Source organism: Sphaeramia orbicularis, chromosome 11 (genome assembly GCF_902148855.1).
Source record: "Sphaeramia orbicularis chromosome 11, fSphaOr1.1, whole genome shotgun sequence".
Taxonomy (NCBI): domain Eukaryota; kingdom Metazoa; phylum Chordata; class Actinopteri; order Kurtiformes; family Apogonidae; genus Sphaeramia; species Sphaeramia orbicularis.
In genome coordinates this window covers 26,741,021-26,758,793 of record NC_043967.1, presented here as the reverse complement: position 1 = coordinate 26,758,793, position 17,773 = coordinate 26,741,021, and the positions used below count along the sequence as shown (strand labels likewise).

Below are 17,773 nucleotides of genomic sequence, written 5' to 3'. Positions count from 1 at the left end.
CATACTGGAGGAGGCGGAGCTGGAAGACTGGTCGAAACTGGAGAAAAGTTTGTGAGTGAGTGAGTGAGTGAGTGACCACCTGTGAGTAATGAGCCAAAGAAAAAGGAGGAGTGTTATGATGCACTTTTCAGAAAGAACAGATGGGTATGCAACTTGAGAATTGCGCTATAGTTCAGGTATTTAAGTAATTGCAGTGATTAATCACTGTTGTGTTTCGTGCAATTTTTTCCGTATGTTTACACACATTTATTGTTCTTGTTTTGAGGAGAATAAAATGTTATTTCATAAGAAAATGTTTTATTTTCTTCTTCATTTTTAGGCTACAGACTAGTCCACATAATGTTGATGTTTTTTGTTAAATTCCAGCATTTGCCTAATGTCACCTCTCATGTCATGTGTTTACCCACACATTTGAAGTAACTATTCTTTTTTACGGTAAGATAATATTCACTGCCGCACCAGTTAAACACCTATAAAATGTAATGTCAGTCATCACATTTAGTCATTAAAACATTGGTTTCTCAAAATAATGCAAAAAACATAGAAGAGCCAGTCTTTTGTACGGTTCTTTTCAGTGAATGGCTCCTGATTGAACGGCTCCCTTCAAAGAGCCAAAAGTCCCATCACTCAGATTATGGCTCCCTGACTAGAGGTTATCTAGAGTAAGTTTTAGCAAGGGATTTTTTGAGTGTTTTGTTTGTTTGTTTGTTTGTTTTTAGAATATATACTGTTCTTGATGTCAACCTGGTTACTAACCCACCTGTTTTGGTCTGCCTGTTTTTGTTTGTTTGTTTTTGTTTTTTGTCTTTCTTTGTGTGTGTGTGTGTGTGTGTGTGTGTGTGTGTGTGTGTGTGTGTGTGTGTGTCAAAGCAGCTGAATACTTGAATTTCCCTCGGGATAAATAAATTACCTATCTCTATATGCGGTGTTAATGAATATTTACAGTGACACCTGAAACAACAGAATGTTGAATAACATGATGTGAATCGAGCGTTGTGATTGGTCGAAGGATATATCATGCGGGCTTGTTATTGGCGAAGATGAACCACGTGAGTCTGGCTATTCTACATGATGCCTTCAACCCTCTGTGAGTGTAAGCTAGTAACACAGTAGGAGTGACATTAACGAATCTAAGTACACTTTTCGGGCGTGTTCTTTTGGTGTTTTGCGTGCGAATCAGTCGTCTGTTAACACGCTAGTTGTTAAGTGCTCATGGAGTCCCTTCTTTCCAGTCTGTTCTCGGAAAATGAGGAACTATACATTCTGGACTGTATGGCTTACGTCATGGTTTTCATGGCAGCCTGCACTTTTGTGACTTTACTTTTCGAGAATGTCCCATACGGACGATATGCCTCCAGCAGATATGGATTTCCGGTCAACGCCAAATTTGCCTGGTTTATTCAGGAGCTGCCTGCCATCCTAGTGCCCTTGTGTCTGCTCCTGTGGACATCTGCAGCCAAAACCTCACTGCTGCCCAATCAGCTGCTCATTGCCATGTATCTCTGTCACTATGTCCAGAGGTAGGTCAAGTAAAGCATACATTTGCAAGTATATACTGGCTAAAATTTGCTTAGAGGTCTTATTTATGTCTTTGTGCATAAGAAATCAATATAAGTGAATCCCCAAAGGATCTTTGTGTTGGTAAATGCAAGTTATGCAAATTTACAGGATTTCAGTTCTGTTACAACATGTTGATGGTCATATGAACTATGTTTTCAGCTCAAAATATCCAATTTCATCACAATTAATGCTATATTTTCATGTCACAAATGGCCAAGTTATATTTTAACTGAATTTACCTGAAAAACAAATATTCTATTCTTTTAGATTCCCCAATTTTTCTTACAAGATTCTATACTACATATCACATGTTTTATTTTTACAGGTTCAGTATGGAGTATGGTGCTGATCCATCCTGCTTATGTTACGCCAATACATACATTAAGAATGTCACACATCAGTTTTAAATCAACAGTTTTCTAATAATAAGCATTTTTATAAAGAAATAACAATTCTATATTGTTATTTACTCTTTAGTATGATGATAAACTATACAATAAATAATTCTGATACTAGTTTTTGCACAGGGATCATTTGTGGAAACAGTGACATGGCTGCCGAGCATCAGTATGATGGGATCTGTAACAACCATTTCACATCCGTCCACTGCCACATTTTGTTTTTGTGTCAGCTGTTATTGTTTTAGATCCACAATACTAACATTTATGAATAAGAGGATAATTAGTAATAGTAAGTATATAAGTTTATTACTAATAAAGTACTGGTACTGACCAGATCATCATGGGTAATGTCACGTCCGTCCATCCACCAGCAAAAGTTTTCACATACACCTGCAATTCAAACTCTGATATTTCTGAAAATATAGCTTCCACTGTCAAATAATATCAGTAGTCTGTGCACAAATGTATTAGCATTATTTCAACACAGTTCTATGCATTTCTTACAACTTTTTTTTTTTTTTTTTTTTGACAAAAATGGCCACTCATTTGACCCCCTAAGTAAAGCCAATACATGCTGTTAAGGTACATGCTGTTAAGGTACATAAATAAGTCCTTATATAGGTAATGCCCTTAAGCTGTCAGTCCATTTCCGTAATAACATGTGTTTATGGTATGTTTCTCCTTCAGATCTCTTATTTATCCATTTTTAATAAGAGGAGGTAAACCAACACCATTCATCTCATTCGCCCTGGCGTTTGTTTTCTGCATCTATAATGGCTACATGCAGATCAGATACCTGAGCCATTACGCTGAGTACCCTGCAGACTGGGTTACACATCCATGCTTCATTACAGGTGGGTATTCTGTGTGTGAGCCAACACTGTCACTGTTACATACAAATAAAAGAGGTTTTACTAGAAGGTAATTCAGCTGGAACTGGACAACAATGATATTATCATAAAAGTGTTCACTGATTCATTTTCTGAACAGCTTAGTTCTTAAGCGGGTCGCAGGGTTAAACTGTTCAGTCAATATTGATAATTATTGTATTCATTGATGACCCAGAGCAGCCACTGTCCTAAAATCTTCTATAACTTTTGAACCCCAAGTTTTATTTGTATATTTAATTAATTAGATTCAATGCAGCTATTCAGCTTTTTGTCAGCATCAGATATGACTCATTTGGACATTCAGAGGCCCCATGGTGATGTAGTTTCTGTAGTGAACATGGAAACATCAACATGTTCTGCAGTTTTGATTCACCAGTAAAACCCATTTAGACAAATGACAGTGGTTGTAGATACTTGTTTTTATGTTAAGTTGTCGATAAATTTTGCTGAAAAAGTCACTTTTGTTTGATGTAATAATCTTTGAATTTAGCCTTAGCTTTTATGAACACTGAAACGATCAGTAAATTAAATTTAGAGAATTGGCAGCTTTTCACTGAAAATGCAAAATGTAGAGGATATTATTACAGTAAGTGATAAATAAGTGGCTTAGGAAAGGTTAGATATAGAGAAAAAAATATTTGGAAGTCACTTCAGAAATACTACATTGTTAAGGGTTAAAGACTGAAGTGAAATTTGAAGAAATTAGATTGTTGTATATATCTAAAGGTAGAAAATGAAAAGAAGTGCAGCGCAGCAACATTCATCATTCAAATATACATATGCATACAAAAAATTGTGCAACAAGGGAATAATTAAATCTCTATGGAAGAGGATTAGGGCCTCTGGAAAAAAATAAATTAAGGTCCAGTATATTTTTTTGTTATTATTCTGAAAAAAGTCAGAATTGTGAGATTAAAGTCAGAATTCTAAGAAAAAAAAAATCAGAATTCTGACTTTAATCTCAGAATTTTGACATTTTTTCTCAGATGAGAAAATGGTGAGTGAATGTTATATTTTGAAACTTGTGTAGGTAAATTTGAAGAAAAAGCCACTGATATCTGTTTCCCTTCCTGTTGCTCATCTAATAGTGAAATAGCTTCCTCCAGAACCCCACAGATGCGTAAAAAGTCGCCTAAACCTGTCATTATGTCAGCCTGCTGTACTCCTCCTGCATGCTATTAAGCAAAAGTGACACACTCCCCGAATGTCAGGAAAAAGAAATCAGAATTCTGAGAAAAAATTCACAACTCTGACTTTTTTTCTCAGAATTCAGACTTTAATGTCAGAGTTCTGAATTTTTTCTCAGAATTCTGACTTTTTTCTTCAGAATTCTGACTTTTTTCCTCAGAATTCTGACTTTAATGTCAGAATTCTGACTTTAATCTCAGAATTCTGACTTTAATCTCAGAATTCATACTTTTTTCTCAGAATAATATGAAAAAAATATATTGGTCCGTAATTTAAAAAAAAAAAAAAAAAATTCCAGTCGTCCTAATCCTCTTCCGCAAATCTCTGCAGTGATTTATATGGCAATGTAAACAAGGCAATGTAAACAAGATAAACTCTTAAAACAAGAAAGACTTTTCACATTTTCTTTCGTGTTGCAGTTGTGTACTATGTAAGGTGTATTGTAGTGTAATAACTGATGATTGTCTGCATGCATGTTCTTATTGAAGGTATTGAAAAGAAAATACAATCAAAATCTCACATGTGTATCCATGTTGTCCTCTTCTAGTTACACTATTCAAGAAGAAATACAGTTTGATTCATTTATTTGTAACTCTTGACAAATAAATGAATCAAACTGTATTTCTTCTTTTTTCCGTTTTTTTAAAAAGATGCTTCTATTTGTCATAATATTCTTTGATCAAACAAGAGATGTACTGCCTTCTTATTCATTTTTTTTTTTTACACATACTTCCTAAAAAATTATGTTTCTTTCTGTCACAATGGAGCATTTATTGAGTGAAATAAATTTTTATTTTCATTCCATTATGTCGGGGCCTAAACCTCATGGTGAGAAAGAAGCACAATGAGCTTGTAGATTTACATCAATTTATTACAGAACAATATTTCCAATTAAAATGAACAACCAGCAATAAGCACAATGATCAACAAAAGTTTCAGAGACAAAGTTTCTGTTCGGCCAAACAGGGTACAGTCTACTAAGACTGGACAAAGACTCAGAGAAGTCAAAGAGCCTTTATACTGTGCAGGTCATATAAACATGTTTACCTAAGTTCCATCCCATGTCTCTATAGTGTCTGGTTTTAATTAGATTCTATTGATTTGTTCAGTATAGCAAATACAAAGTCTAAACTCATCAGGAAGACAGGTACAAAGTTAAACTCATCAGAATGGCAAGTACAAAGTTTAGACAAAATGCTTAAACAGCAAAAAAATCATTTTTCCTCCACACATTAAAGCTCAGTTGAGACAGTTGTTATATTGTGAAAATTTCGTGCTGGTGCAGCCTTTATCACAACCATACTTACTGTCTTAGAAAATTATGTTGCGCCAAGTATCATTATTGTTTTATTGCCCAGCACTAAACTTAGAGTATGGACCATAAAGTGATACAATAACAGTTTACTTAAAAGAAATATAGTTAATTCACATTAGAGAGATACTATATGAGATACTGGAGATATTAACAGAATGATAGTCAGCTAAAAACTCAGTATATGCTGAAATGATGCTTTCGTTGTACAGAAAAGCACCTTTGATGACAGAATGACAGGGTACATTTGTTCTTGGTGCTCTTCTTGGTCTTGATCGCCTTAAAGGGGTTCAGGAAATCAATCAAATGGGGACACCTTTTACTCAAACTCTTTTGATTATCATGCCATTCTTCTCTCTTGGTTTTGTTCCACTGCCTTCCAGACCTCAAATCTCTGAGCAGTGTTTTCTGGCTTCCTTTCCTGTTCAAGTAAATGCAGGAAATTGTCTATGAAAAACATACACTTGTCAGCTGTTGGCTGTGATTCCAGTTTGCATACAGGTCCTATTATACAGCCAAAGTTGGCATTTAAAGAATGTCAACCATTAAAGAATATATGTTTTGAAACAGTTGATTGTTATTTCCACCTAAGCCCAGAGTAAGGCCTGGATCTTCAGGAGGAACCTACAGGATGGTTTTGGAGGTTTAGCTCTTAATGAGAACAGGGCCATATCTCTTGTTCAGCAACTTTTTTAGGAAAATACACCAATTTAGATTGTTTTAGGGGAACAAATTTTCACCCAGATGTAGGATTTCAACCATGTCCTACTTTCTTGATTTTCATTCATTTTATGTAGCAAGTGCCACTGTTTTAAAATAAAATAAATATGCACACATTATTATCTTATTTTTATCTACAAATTTCTTTGTTATCTCTTTTTTCATGGCATCTAAGCCATCCCCAGAACCATCCCACCATTTCTACTGCTAAGTAACAGTCCTTTTCTGTTCTAAAAAGCAGGCTTAACAAACTCTTAGGTTTCCTTTACAATTTAAGTTGATAGATCCTGAGATAGGAAACTTGTTGAGTCTTGAGTTTTCCGCTTTAGAGGAGGCAATCTCAGTTTCTGTGAGTGTGTTTGCTGTTAAGTGAGTTAAGTGCATTCCTTGTGAATGAAACAGCCGTTATCAATAGGGCTCTGAGATGACAATTTACCATGACAACGAGTAAGAAAAAAGACAGAGCTCTCATGTTGATTCAGTGGAGCTAAAAGTAGGTTACACTTATACGAAAATATATGCATGTATGTAGATTATATGAATCGTAGAGAATGGATAGAGTATAGTAAAAAATACTGCAGGTTTCTCTAAAGGATTCTAAATATTTTGATCTCTATTAAAATGCAAATTATTATCATGTAAGGTACATTAAATCATACTTATTTAAGCTTCACCAGGTTTAACCAGGACAGTCTTAATGCAAATTGTTTGCATCGTTTCCTGTATGGCATGAAAACAGAATTTGATGGAGACTATTGTGCATTTGGCTGTAGCGTACCTGAAAAGAGGTATTTTATTGAAATATAGATTGAAGTATGTTCAGGGACCATTTCAGTGCAGCTCAACTTTTCTGACAACCTGAAAAAATCAATCTGGGGTTAAAAAAGGAGAGAAAATGCAGAGGTTTGATTCTAAGCTGAAAGTGAATCTATGTTTTGTGATATGTTAATGTAAGGGCAAAGCTGAGCAGCTGAAATTAGTCATTACAGCGCATCATAACCGCAAAGTTGGTATTATGTTGAATAAAAAGCTTAGAAAACTGAACATGATCTCCCTTAGCTAAACTGTGTTTGTATATGCGCTGTTGGTTCATGTCCAGGCTCTTTGCTGTGGTTGGTCGGTTGGCTGGTCAATGTGCACTCCGACCACATCCTGAGGAACCTGAGAAAGCCCGGAGAGACTGGCTACAAGATTCCCACAGGTGAGGCTTGTAATCATAAAAACACTGCGGTGAATTAGTTTCCTCTTGTTTTACACTTGTAATACATCGAGACTTCAGAAAAGAAACCAAGAAATCTATTTTGACTTTAAAAGATACTGAGCTACCAGTGCTTTTACAGTGTGGTGGGGTGACAGGAAAGTCAAGAGAGCAGTAATCACATCCTGTCACAGAATGCCGCGGCTTATGTACACAGCACTGGATGCTAATTTTCCAGTGTGGCCATGTGATTACACAGGCTCACACTGTACGCTGAATCACAGGTTGTCAACAGTTGTCCTTCCCTCGCTGACTTGTCTTTTCCTGAGACCTTACATTAGGGTATAAAACAGTTCTGTCTTGCTTGTGCTTTCACTTTAATCTAGTAAAATCAGCAGATGTGAAAGTGACTAGCAGTACATGTAGCATTTAAGTGTGCCATTTTGTTGTTTTAGCTTACATGGAAAAAGACATTTTCTAACCCGCACTGTGCTGATAATAATCATCTTAGACAGAAAAGCCAAGCCAGAACTGGAACATTTGCTTTATATGTCAGTGCAGCAGCCTGACTGATGCTAAATAAAGCAGTCGGGCTGATGTTTAATGAGTTTACTGTCATATTCAGACATAAACAATTATTTTTTAAGAGGCAATTAAACAGCTCTGCCACTAATTTCAGTCCTTACTTTCTACATTACACATATCAAAACAGTTTGAGCAGATTCTCCACTGAAACAGCTCTGGGTGATTTATTTGACTTGTTCAACACAATTTAGAGTTTAAGCTGTTTTAAATGTTTGTAATTAGTTGGTCGTTTGGCTGCCGGGGTTTGCTTACACCCACGAAAAAAAGACCAAACAGATGAAAGAAGATTTTACAGGGGTGTTTTTTTTTTGTTTTTTTTTTACAGTGTATTACCTTTTTTGTGTGAAAGCCAATGCACATTTTATGAGATGTGACAAGTAAGAGGGAGCTTTTGGTAAACAACACTTTGGCAAATCTCCATATTCCTTTAAACACACATCCACAGGGGCCATGCATATTAAACAAAAAGCAAAGTAAAATCTACTCTTCATTTTTTTTCTTCTTTTACGCTTGCATTTTTAGGGCTAATTTAAACCACACATTGGCCATTTTCTTTGCTAAGTGAATCAGTACTTATAACAGGTTCACAAAGAGGGTGGCTCCCCTCACTGAGAAAACAGACACAACAATAGCACCTAGAGCCTGAACTCTTAGTGAACCTGTTGAAAACAATCCATCCAGGACCCTTAAGGAAAATAAAGTGGAGAAGGCGAGGCGGGAGGAAGCTGTGAGCACTGCTGCTCCAAATGAACTTCCAGGCACGTCTGGAATCATCGCCTCCGCCAAGAATCTGCCACTGAGTGCTCAGCCTTGGTCAGCATGGAGCTGAATTTTTAGTAGAAGACATTGAGGAATAGTACTTTTTCAGCTACGTTTTAATTGTCTTTGGAGAATATTCTTCAAATTACATTTTCTGTCAAGGGAATTTCTTTCTGCCCCAGTGAACATGTAAAAGGTCTAACATACCTGTCCTCCTTCTCTGTGTTGTCCACCCACAGGCGGAATGTTTGAGTATGTGTCAGGAGCCAACTTCTTTGGAGAGATAACAGAGTGGGCAGGCTTCGCTCTGGCCGGCCACTCTGTTCACAGTGTAGCCTTCTCCATCTTTACCACAGTGGTTCTCGCCAGCAGGGCTGTGGCCCACCACAAGTAAGAAAAAGAACACACACAAACCCATAGTAAGCAAGTTTTTATGGAGTGTAATCCACACTTTAAAGCTTGTGTTATTAGATGAAAAAATGTCTCTCTTTCTCTCTGCAGATGGTACCTTGCTAAGTTTGAAGACTACCCCAAAGGCAGGAAGGCGCTCTTTCCCTTTCTGTTCTAAAAACAAAATACCGCAAGTACTGGAAGCCTTGAAGTTGACTTGAAGTTTGTGTTGGAGTCTGTGCATTTCTAAGCTAACAGGAGCTAGTGTTTGCAATGTGCAGCTGCTGTAGAGGAGCAGAAGAGAGGCACTGAAGAACTTTCACAGAAAAAGTGATGTGACTCCTATGTAGAATCAGTTACTGTCATCATGGATGTAGGGAACTGGGACAGAAATGGAGCTGACATCAACAAACAGCTGACTTCAAGCAAAAAACAGACTCCAAAAAAAACTTCACATGGACATGAGCAGATCTTACATACTGAATCCTAAAAAAGGTACTGTTTACTTCCACAGAGACATCATGTAACCGTACCCATTGGGTACAGTTACATGATGTTTTTTAAATCTGATTTATTTTTCCAGAAGAAATTAATTCAGAACTAAAGTATTTTCTCTTCTGTTTTCGTGGAAACGTTAAACCCGAGTAAAGGTTTACATGAGGTATTAATGAGGTAGATAAGTGAGCAAAAGGGTTTGCGCTGCAGTGCTCACGTTGCCTTGTTCTCGCAGCCCTTCTGTTAGCTTAGCTTAGCATAGTCACTGCATTTCCATGGTCACACGTAGCCAGTTTTTTAAAGGTGATTTGTAGTCTTTTGTTACTGATTTTCTGAAATCCGATTCTCTCTAATTATTTCTTTAGATCCGTGACTTACTGCACTCATACAATCTTGGGACTGTTGTGTTGACGGAAGTTGGAAAATCTTTTTGTTGGAAGGGATGCATGCACTAAATTAGCTTTGCTTTACCGTTTTAGCTTTGCATTAGTTTTTATTTCCCAAGATTTTCTTACTGCAGTAAGTCACATCGCCATGATTTTAGCCTCAATTTGTGATCATATTGACCCCATCGGACTAAAGTAATGATTAGGGAGAAATGAATTTCACAGAATCACTCATAAAATACTACAGATCACCTATAAAAGCCTGGCTACGTCTGACCATAGGAATGAAGTGATTATGCTAAACTAGGCTAAGCTAAGCTAACAGAAGGGCTGTGAGAACAAGGCAATCGGTGCACTGCAGTGCAAACTGATTTGCCCACTCATCAAACTCATTAGTGCATGACAAATGAATTAATAAAAAAACAGGTGATGAACTCTTCCTCCAGGGTTTTAGAGGCTGGTAGATCCCATCAGAATAGCCCACTGGAACGGTTTGGGTTGGCTAGACTGTATTGCACATTCTTCCACCAGCACAGAATGTGTGCATCATCGCGACAGGACAAGACAACGAGCATGTGCAGAATGGCAGGAATAAAGTCCAAACGGAATAAAGCGTTTACATGTCCAAGGAATAATTTAGTTCAGAATTAAAAGGGGATTAAACCAGTGACTTTATTCGGGTTTAAATTTAATCCGAACTATTCTTTTTCAGCTGGAATAAGGTGTTTATATGGGCATTTTAAATAGGATCTAACATTTATTCAGATTAAACCAGGAATAAAAGTTGTCATGTAAACGCACGGTGTGTGAAATAGAGGTGAAGCCCCACCCCTTCCAGTTATTCGACAGAACCTCATTTTGAAAGAAAAAAAAGTGTAGCAGTCAGTGACCTGAGACAAACGGACATTTTTTTTAATCCTCTTTCATTTTTCCAATCGTTTACACATATAATGTATGTAACTTAAAAACATAATTGAACAGAACAAGAAAGTTGCAGTTTGTTCTGTAATTGTTGAACTATTAGACTGACAGTCTGTCACAGAGGTGATGTCATTTTAATTGTCTCTCTACAGTCTGTGGAAAATGTCTCTGCAGCTTCAACATGACCAGACTTGTGGTGATTTTTGCCCCCTTTATTACTTTTTCACCACCCTCTCGAAGAATGAGGTGAAATGCAATGTGTCGAGGTAAGGACTGTTTTGGTGTTGTGACGTATATCATGCAGTGATGAGAGATGCAGTCCACTGGGTCACTTCACTCAAAACTAGATGGTACCTTACTATCTTTACAACACACTGCAGCTTTTTTTTAACTTGTAAAATTCTATGTTAAATAGACAAATATGTTTAGTCAAGTGTAAATAATGGCACTATTCATAGAGGGAAAAAATGATCTGTCTCTCACATTGACCATCACTCTCATAAATATTTTTCAAAGTGCGGTTCGTGGGAAGGGGCAGGACTTTAATTCTCTATTTGTTAAATTCTGAAAACCATGTTCATTGGAGTGGAAAACAGGTAGCAACTCTATGAATCCAAAGGCTGAAATGCCAATAATGTAACTACCTTTTCAGGTAGTTAAAACATTAGTTTGTCAAAGGATTATTTCAGTAACCTCTACTAGAAATGGAGTGACACTGACAAACACAACATTATCAGAAAAAATACTGTGCTATTCTGTGATAAATTTAGATACTTATCATCCTTTTGCACATGCACAGAATGAGAGAAAAAAAAATATTGGAATAATATTCCAGTAATGTTATCATAAAACAGTTTTTCAGATTCTCTGGTCTATATACACTACAAAAGATAGGAAAATGACCATTACTGTTGTAAATGGTCAACAGAGACGGATATAAAGGGGTGATGTTAACTAAAGTGATGATGGGACCAGATAGCTGATGTTGGCTATGTTAGCCTTCTTTTATACAGTCTAATTTATTAATAATGACAGGCATCAATAAAACTTAAACATATTGCCACATTAGTTAGCTAAGGCAGTTGTAGACATGATAACATTCGCCCATACTTTCCTTATTTCTCCACATTCTGTGATAAGCAAAGTTGCATACCAGTAAAAGTACATTAGTGATAGATGCCTCAGTAAAATGCTTCCTTTTCCCCTTTCTTTCTCCATTTATCTGCATTTGTCTCCTTAAAAGCTCTGTTTTTCAGCTCATCAGCTTATAAAAACTTACTTCTCACTTATTCACCCTGTTGGTAATGCATTCCACACAGCAGTTAGGTGTTTTTAATTTTTTGCCAGCAGATCAAATTGCACCTTCAGGCAACATAAAGGGGAGAGCAATGAATCGTTTTCCCTTCTTCTTTGGGTGGGACTTAAATACACTCTGTCAATATGGACCAAATATTTCCACAATCATTTTTATGATTTTAAGGAATGTAAATGATAGCAAAGAAAAATACCAGAAGAGCCTGGAATGAGAACAAAACTGGAAAAGCTATGAAGTGAATGAACTGGAAGTATTGTGGGACAAACTTGAGGATTCCTTCAGCAGAAACAGGAAGGAGAACAGCGTATACTCCATCAGCACCGCTTCACTTTAAACTGATGTCTCCCTGCTTCATTCAACTCTGGGTGTCATCCGTCAGACTTTTCTACCTCGAAGTCTAAAGCTACTGGGAAGCTCTTCAGAACACAAAGAAACTACATCTTTGTCCTGGAAATACTTTAGCATCCTGATTCGCAGCTACTGGGCTGCAGGGAAATCTCATTGAAATCAAGCACAGCCCTCAATAAGTCACCCATGCCTGAAATGAGATGTAGTAGAGGGTTGCTCCACCGCATCACTCCTGTCAAGGTTTTCAGAGACTATCTTGGATTTATTAAGAGAAAGGGAGCAAGGAAGAATAAAAATGGAAGGGTGTGTGAGTTTTTTTTAATGGAGGTGGAGTATGTCAGGCATAAAATAACACTGAAATAAATGAGACTGAGGCAATCACATCCAATGCATATATTAACCGATAAAGACCCAAACATCCACTGGTGACCAAAATTATCTACTGATCTAAACTGTGTAATAACTGTTGATGCACTAATCCTATCAATCCATGTAAATAATTGGTGTAAAATACAGTTTGTCGTCTTTTCATGGTCATCAGATATGACCCATTTGGACGTTCAGAGGCTCCATAGTGAACATGGAAACACTGTCATCTTCTACAACATTGATTCACCAATAAAACTCATGGAGTTTGATAAATGACAGTGGATGGAAACACTTGTTTTTATATTCAGTTAATGATAGATTTTGCTGAAAAAAGTAACTTTTTCTACAGTTTTCTCTTTTGTTGATAAACAACCCTCAACTTTCAATCTGGGCTTCTATGAACATCTACATGTTCGGTAAATACCTGATTTTCACTAAAAAATGCAAAATACAGAGCATAATATTAGAATAAATGGAGATAAATCACTTAGGAAAGGTTAAAAATACAGAAAAATTCATTTGGGAGCTGCCATAAAAGTAGCACTGGGTCTTTATGGGTTAATGATGTGATCTGCCTTATTTTCCATGTTCTTGAATTACTTTAAAAAAAAAACTGAATGATCCCTGGATGTGAAAATGCCAGCAACAATTTTCTCCCATAACTCTTGATCAGTTCCCAGTAAGAGACTTTTTCTATCAGCCAAGGTCACATCTATTGTGAATTTTAAAAACGTGTTGCATTTCAAATAAATTTCTTTTGTCATTTTTACACATGGTATCATCAATAAATAACAGGAGCGAGATGATAGATGAAGGCTTTGTGTGGCTGAAGGCTATGCAGAGTGACATCTTTCATGTCAGATGTTGCCGCTGCCTGTCTGTCGGGCTCTTCCGGGCTATTTCCTCCGTGAATCCTCTTTATCCACGCTTCTTGTAATTGCATCAGTATATTACACAGCTAGTGTTTACTGAGGCTGCCATAAGACCATAACACAACTCATCTCCGGGCAGACACCTACCTAAGGGTTTCCTTTGCAGTCTACTGGCTTTAGATTGTAACGTAGGAAAACACTACAGATTCTCCACAAGAGGACCTTTACTGCCATTATTTCTATGCCAACCAAAACATCTCAAATAATTAAAAATAGGAACAGAAATTGACCTGCTATGACAAATTGATGTCGCCCATCACTGGCAAAGACAGTAATAGCTGCTGCAGTCTTTCCACTTACATTAGGCCTGTGACAATATTCAAATTCAAGTTGACACTTAAATGTCATAACTTTATGCCACTGTGTATAATATGTCTAATAATAGTTGATTTACACTTTAGAAAGAAGAGACATTTACAGGCACCATTTTTTTCTCTTTGCTTTTTTATTAATACAAATTGAACATGACAGATTTGACACAAAGAAATGCATAAAGCTCATTACTGAAATATTCAACAAAATCAAAATAAACCACTGTGGCACAAGGTCTTTATTGAACTCGTTGCCAGGAAAATGATGTGGAAAAAATTATAAAAATATTAACTTCTGTTAGATTAACCCAGCTGTTTTATACAGGCAAAGATAGTTGATGATCATGATTGTATAAAAAATGATATTGGGGACATTTTACGATAAAGTTGTAGTGTAGGCGTCGACCTTCAAAGTGCTGAAGCCAGTCTATATGTAAGATGCACTTTTATGTTTGAGAACAGAATTGACAATCATGAAACCTTCCCTGTGTTTTGCTCTGTGTTATAGGTGCTTATAATCGGCTTATTAACATATTTTAACATAGTATCAGAGCATTTTGTAATGATATTCCTGCATATTACAAGTGAAAGGAATATGACACGTTTTGGGAAATAAGGGCTTAGAATCTGAATATAAAAGTACTTATTCTAATTAAGGAGCATCTATTCTCATCTTATATATAACACGTCTTTATTATAAAAATGTCAGCATGAATAACAAAGTTGGAAGTGTGTTTTGTAGTAATTAAAAATAAATCTGCCATAGTTTATATCTCTTTTTATAAGTTTGTTTCCCATTTATTTACTTGTTCTTCTGAAACCTGATGGCTGTAATGTGAAGCCGCTCATCCAAACCAAGGTGCATTTACTTTTTTTAAACTAAGGCAGTAGGATGCAGATACTATTTGCCAAAGGTTCAGTAGTTAACATTTGTAGATTTACAGCTCAATTTTACGATTTTAAGCAGCAGTAACATACATTAAAAAAAGTGGGGGTGAAATGTCATTTTCCTGCAGGTGGAAGTGTGCATAACCCGTGATCTTTTCATAATAAAAGCACTTTTATTGCATTTGTCTATAAATCTACTGGATTTGGGATGCAAACTCCAGTCTCTACTTGTATATTCCTGGATTTTGTACATTCAACTCCAGCCTGTAGAAAAAGACAAAACACTTGTGTCACCATGTTGGTTAAAACACTACGGCACTGTAATATGTATATGTCTATGTATCCTACTGATATGAAGCATGTTGTTGGTGATGATATATGCATTTGACTTATCTGTTGTTTGCAGACTTGCAATGGCAACATTCTTCATTTTTTCAGTGGCTTTCGTCTTCTTCGCATGTAGGTTTAAACCACTTTTGTAATTTTGTGAGCACATCGGTGACACTACTTGCCTAAATTTAAAGGAGCTGCTGTTATGAATGTGGATGATAGCTTCTTGAGTACTGCAGTAGGCTGATGTGTACAAATGTACTATCAATACAGCTGCAGCTTTTCACTAATGTGGGTTAAATATCTGGAACATGCTGTGGCCTCATTACCATTCAAACCACATGCAGCCTCAGATAACTGCCTGGTTCTCCAATATTATCTGCTATTAATATTATGCTTTTGGGCATACTGTTGACTTCTCCTGCTCGGTCCTCTGTTTATACAAATGTGTGTGTGTGTGTGTTAGGCATCTGTCAGCTATGGTCCAGTTGTCACCAATGTGGTAATCCCATAAAAGATGACAATGAGGCAAACCAGCCTTGAAATCGCGCGCACACACACACACAAACACACACTGGCACACAGTCGCAGCATTTGGCTTGAGCTGAGACTGTGACATGAGAGATGAGAGGAATAACCTATTCAATCTGGTGTGTCACTCAAACGCCCGTGTCTCTCATGGTGTAAAATAGAGTGATCGAAAGAAGAGCTTAGATTTCTACAGGCATACAGTGGGAGTGAGCAGCTGTGTGTATGCCTGAGTGTGTTACAGAGAGAGCTACATATCCTAGCTGACACATAGTTTGCTCTGGGGGGTTTTCCTTGACTCTGTCACATGCTGCACGTGAGGAGCAGTGGTTGGGGGCGGGCATTATGCAAGACGCTTTCTCCCTCACTCTCTCTTTTACATGCATACACATCCCAGAAGGTGCTGCTCATGCCTTATCCAGACTGCCTCCACTCCATCATAGAGCTTAATGGGCTGGGAGATGGCGGATACCGAGGCTGGGCCGCATACGGAGTGTGAAGTGATCAACACCACCTGCTGTGCATTGCCCCTTGAAAATGAGCATTTGGAGTGAAGGACCGCAGTGTGCATCTGAAATAATACACATAAAAAGGCGGGAGCTCCCTTTACACCTTGATATCAGGGGAGGAAAGACTTAGTGTGGAATGCAGTGTGAGTGTAGGGAGTGTATAAGTGTGTGAGCAGAATTTCAAGGGGGCCAGAGGTTGTGATTACGGCCCCCAGCAGTATTCCAGATGCCAGCTGACAACACACTGTGGTCTTTCTCGGTCTAATATTTATGTAAATTAGATTTCATTAAGGAGTTTTGTTGCTGTATTTTATTTGATTTTTTACAAGGTTTTCAAATGTTTACAGTGGGTTACAACAGGCATTTTCCTGTCAAGACTTCTTCCAAACAGAGACACATGAAACTCTGGAACCATTCCAAGAATACCTACAGGCAGAGATGAGCAATGCTTCAGTTAAATGCAGTCTTTACACTCGCTCATGAGTTCTTTAATGCTTTTTCTCTGCTCCTCTACAGCTGCAACAGTTTGCAACATGAGAAACCGCTAGCTCAGACATGTAGTTAACTGATATCTACGGACAATAGCATTCCAGCACATCACACACTTCACCACAAATTTAATGTAGACACATGCAAATGTTACATACTGAACCTTAAGGACATGTGTATTTGAACTACCCACAATACATTATTTAATGTCACTTTATTCTTAAATACGAGACGTCAGTGACATAAGTCCCATACATTGACTAATCTTCTACTGTTAGCTACACTTAGCCAATGATTTGTCAGCATATTAGAAACTATTTTATACATTTTAAATTCTCCAATACAGTGCCTTTACATCAAGTACAGGAAGTGGAAGAAAATGCCTTCATTTTTAATCCCTGCTTTTTATTCTATCTATCTATCTATCTATCTATCTATCTATCTATCTATCTATCTATCTATCTATCTATCTATCTATCTATCTATCTATCTATCTATCTATCTATCTATCTATCTATCTATTTTCTAGTCTTCTTTACCACCTTTATAAGCACTTTTTTTGCCTAACTGTTGTCATGAAAAATTTGGTCTATATTTAATCCTTTCATCTTCTACTCACTGCCCTGCTACTTTTCAAGTAAGTACCTTACAGGTGTGTTAACAGTGATGAGTATGACACAACTTCCTTGTATTGATGGAGTATATTACATGTATATATCTTTTCTTTAACCAGGTAAAATCCTTATTGAGATTACAACAATGTTTGCAAGAGTGACCTGAATAAGGGAGCAGCAAGGTAACAAGTTCTGCAGAGTTTCAGGTTCTTCTGTAAATCAGTCCATTAAAAAGCCATTTTATCCAACTCTGAGCTAACTCTGAGAACATCCATTTATGGGATGTTCTGACAACGCAGACCATATTGCATGTGGGTTTTACACATGTATGCACA

General features: G+C 37.0%; 1 protein-coding gene across 1 annotated transcript; it reads left to right on the top strand.

Moving 5' to 3' along the window:
• Nucleotides 1-1,088: 1,088 nt before the first annotated feature.
• On the top strand, nt 1,089-9,442 carry srd5a1 (steroid-5-alpha-reductase, alpha polypeptide 1 (3-oxo-5 alpha-steroid delta 4-dehydrogenase alpha 1)). The gene is made up of 5 exons (XM_030147868.1): nt 1,089-1,520; nt 2,649-2,815; nt 7,171-7,272; nt 8,853-9,003; nt 9,115-9,442. The coding sequence occupies exons 1-5, from the start codon at nt 1,213-1,215 to the stop codon at nt 9,179-9,181; spliced, it is 795 nt and encodes a 264-aa protein (XP_030003728.1). The 5' UTR covers nt 1,089-1,212; the 3' UTR covers nt 9,182-9,442.
• The last annotated feature ends 8,331 nt before the right edge of the window (nt 9,443-17,773 follow it).

What these genes read in the sequence shown, in the direction of transcription:
- srd5a1 (XM_030147868.1), top strand. Translation starts at nt 1,213, where the DNA reads ATGGAGTCCCTTCTTTCCAGTCTGTTCTCGGAAAATGAGGAACTATAC. An exon ending in CTCTGTCACTATGTCCAGAG is followed by an intron (nt 1,521 to 2,648) that starts GTAGGTCAAGTA and finishes TTTCTCCTTCAG; the next exon opens with ATCTCTTATTTATCCATTTT. An exon ending in ACATCCATGCTTCATTACAG is followed by an intron (nt 2,816 to 7,170) that starts GTGGGTATTCTG and finishes GTTCATGTCCAG; the next exon opens with GCTCTTTGCTGTGGTTGGTC.